At 41.7% G+C, this 3,096-nt stretch overlaps 1 protein-coding gene across 3 annotated transcripts in view; it reads right to left on the bottom strand.

The window, feature by feature from the left end:
• Window positions 1-433: 433 nt before the first annotated feature.
• LOC103360869 (complement factor H-like) overlaps window positions 434-3,096 on the bottom strand; it is a 14,993-nt gene continuing 12,330 nt past the window's right edge. For 2 of the 3 annotated variants that reach the window (XM_008286824.1, XM_008286971.1), the window contains 5 exons: window positions 2,566-2,745; window positions 2,290-2,481; window positions 920-1,084; window positions 689-714; window positions 434-560 (listed from right to left, as the gene is read on the bottom strand). In XM_008286824.1, coding sequence (XP_008285046.1) covers window positions 546-560; window positions 689-714; window positions 920-1,084; window positions 2,290-2,481; window positions 2,566-2,745 — 578 coding nt within the window. In that variant the 3' untranslated portion in view covers window positions 434-545. The remainder of the gene's footprint in view (window positions 561-688; window positions 715-919; window positions 1,085-2,289; window positions 2,482-2,565; window positions 2,746-3,096) is intronic. The other variant, XM_008286895.1, reaches the window with a different exon arrangement.

Raw genomic sequence — 3,096 nt, forward strand, 5'->3', positions numbered from 1 at the left:
CAGTTCAGCAGCATCCCTACACCAAACTTTCCAGGTTTATTCCTTTGCATATTCTGAAGGTTTATCCACAGGAGCTTGTCCTCATTTATATATCCTGACATTTTATTCCTTCAAACGTGGTGAAAACTGATTACTTTCTAGTTATGAAACTATACAAAGAAATACACAAAAAATCCTCGTAGAAAACTATGTGTACCAACCATAACTCAGGATACATACAGACTGCAGGCCTGCCATCCAGTGGAGGGACTGCACTTCACCATTTGTAGACAAAACAATACAAATACAAATGTCGCTGTTGAACCATTTTATTCAGACTTCTTTTATTAAATGTAGTGATGATATCATTCGTGCATCAGGAGCTCCGTACAGGTACAAGCCGACTGTCGCAGAGCAATCACTGTATGCATGTAATTAAAACAAGAACAAACGATCATCTTTTTAATGCTGCTTTATTGTTTTCAGCTTCAAACATTTCAAAAGTTTCCAGCTTGTTGTCAGTCGGTGGTGAGTGAACCAAACGGCAGCAGGTCCTCTGCTCTGCTTCAGTAGCACACATTCTGTTTAAAATACATGAAACGAACATTTTAATGGCACTGTGCTGAGTAAAATACCTGTTATACACAATTACAATACAAGCAATTCAAGAATTATGGAATTATCTAATAAATCCAAGAATAACACTTACCCGATTAATGTCATGTTCGTGACAACCTAAAAACGACCCAACAGAAACAGCACAGCAGTGAATGTATCAGCAGGTAGTTTGTTTAACCAGTAAAGTTTTATTTCTATAAGATTATACCAACAGAAGAAAATAGACCAGATTCATATTTTTCTGTGTCTACAAATTCCATGGTAACATAACTTAGAGTGAATCAGACAAGTTAGAATATAAGGCGCTCTCTATTATACTTACAGCGTGTATTAGTTAGTCTTTGATTTTTGCATTCAAACATGGAGTAGTAGCTTCGCGACCAACAAGGGAAATTCTTCTTCTGTCCTTCCTTTAAATATTCATCTACAAAGTCCTCAATACGTCGCTGATCATAGGCACCAGCGTGCTTAACAGCACAGTAGAACTCTGCAAAACATGAAGACAATATCAAGATTCTGTTGAAGTCACGTTTGTTGTTTTAACCATCGCCTGTTCTTGGTAAAATGTTAACCAGCTTCAAGAACTCGTCACCTGAACTAGATTTGGTTCTCAGTCAACATATTTGTCTGGTTAAAGTTAAATGTTGGAGTTCCTTGCCTTCATAATGGGTTTGAGATCAAACCGACCTATTCGCTTATTGTTGTCATCCACGTTATGACAGCTGGAGAAACTGCAGTCCATCATTACGTTGAGACATGGAGGTCAGTCGGTGCAGAAAAAGTTTAAAGAACTTGGAAAGCTTCTTCACGTGAAGTCGTAGAAACCGTCGAATAAATGAAATAAACAACAAAATGGAGACGCTCAATCACAGACATAAAGGAAGAAAGACCTCAAGTGTTCAGAAGAGAATGCATGGATCAGAACTTTGTGGACAAACTGCTGCAAAGAAACCACCTAGAGACCAGCAAGAAGAAAAGAATTGCATGGTCTCAGAAACACAAAGAATCCTGCAGCTTCCATCTGGTTCGTATGACCAGCTTCAGCTTCAAGTTGACCTCGGAAGACAGCTCGAGTTCCCTGCCAACATCGGAGTCCACTAAACAAGTGGTTATCATGGAACTGACTGTCTCCTGGGAAGACCGGATTGAAGACAACCATGAATGAAAGAGGTCCAAAGCTCAGCACAGAATGCCAGAGCGACAGCTGGAAAACCCGCTGTGAGCCAGTCCAGGTCGGGTACTGAGGCTTCACCGGCCATTCCCTTCTGCAAACTCTCAAACTCCTTGGAGTGAAAGGATTGCAATTGAAGAGAGCCACCAGAAACACCCAAGAGGCCGCAGACAGGGCCTCATGGTGGCTGTGGATCCATGGGGGGGCAAAACACACCTCTGCTCTGTCAAGGCTCTTTGACCAAGTGGGATGAGTTGGAAAAGCTGCCAGCGAGTGCTTGGTATGTGTGGGAACTTGATAAAGACTTCTACAAAAGCTCCAGGTGACTCTGATGTTATCATGGCAAAGGTATTTCTGAAGCACGGAGGTGGCATCATGATGTGAGGATGCTTCTCAGCAGCAGGCCCTGGAAGGCTTGGAAAGGTAGAAGGTAAAATCAATGCAGCAAAGTTCAGGGAAATCCTGGAGGACATTTTATTGTTATTTTTACTGCAGCACATCTCAGTCCACTGTCCACTTACCGCACAATGGGATTCCAGTCCAGTTTCCAGAGGAGCAAAGGGCAGATGTTTGGATGGTTGTCCCGTCAGTTGTATATCCACTTTCACATTCATACACCACTTTGGAATCTGCACCATACAACTCCCGGTATCCCTGTTCAATGATGACTCCATGGGGGATCTGAGGAGGCTCATCACATGCATTGGGACTTTCTGTAAAAAAGAGAGAGATAAAAAGTAAAGACAGCTACACGAGTAGTTCCTGGAAATTCAAACCTGCAGATCTAAAAGACTTACTTTCACAGACAGGCAAAGAGGACCATGTTCCATTTATGCATCTGCTTCTGTCAGACCCGCCTGTGAGTTCATACCCGTCATGGCATTTTACCGTAACGGTGCGGCGGTCTAGAAACCAACCATTTGAGTTTTTTATGTACTCTCCATTGGGGACAGTTGGTGGAAGGCAGGCTGTTTCATCTGAGAGAAACAACAACAGAAGAATGCGTTCTGTTGTTAGCAACCGTTACCCAGCCCTACTTCACCTTACTAATACATTACAAGTACTGCATCACTGCATTTACATTTTTAGCAAAAGTTGTGTCTGATGTTAAATTGATATCCGGTGCCAGCTGGGACTGATCATTAACACTTCAGTGGAAGTTAGCAAAAGTTTTGGATGTGTTGATTAACAGAAGAAGGTTTGAGGTTTGTACCTGTTGGACTAAATATGTTTTTTGTTTAAAGACATAGTTCAGAGAGACAGTAGTGTTTTTTGGAATTTTAATGCTTTCACCATTTCCCCAGAGTCAGAAACTAATAAAAGCCTTA

This window comes from Stegastes partitus, unplaced genomic scaffold (genome assembly GCF_000690725.1).
Source record: "Stegastes partitus isolate 25-593 unplaced genomic scaffold, Stegastes_partitus-1.0.2 Scaffold0, whole genome shotgun sequence".
In the NCBI taxonomy this organism is placed as follows: Eukaryota; Metazoa; Chordata; class Actinopteri; family Pomacentridae; genus Stegastes; species Stegastes partitus.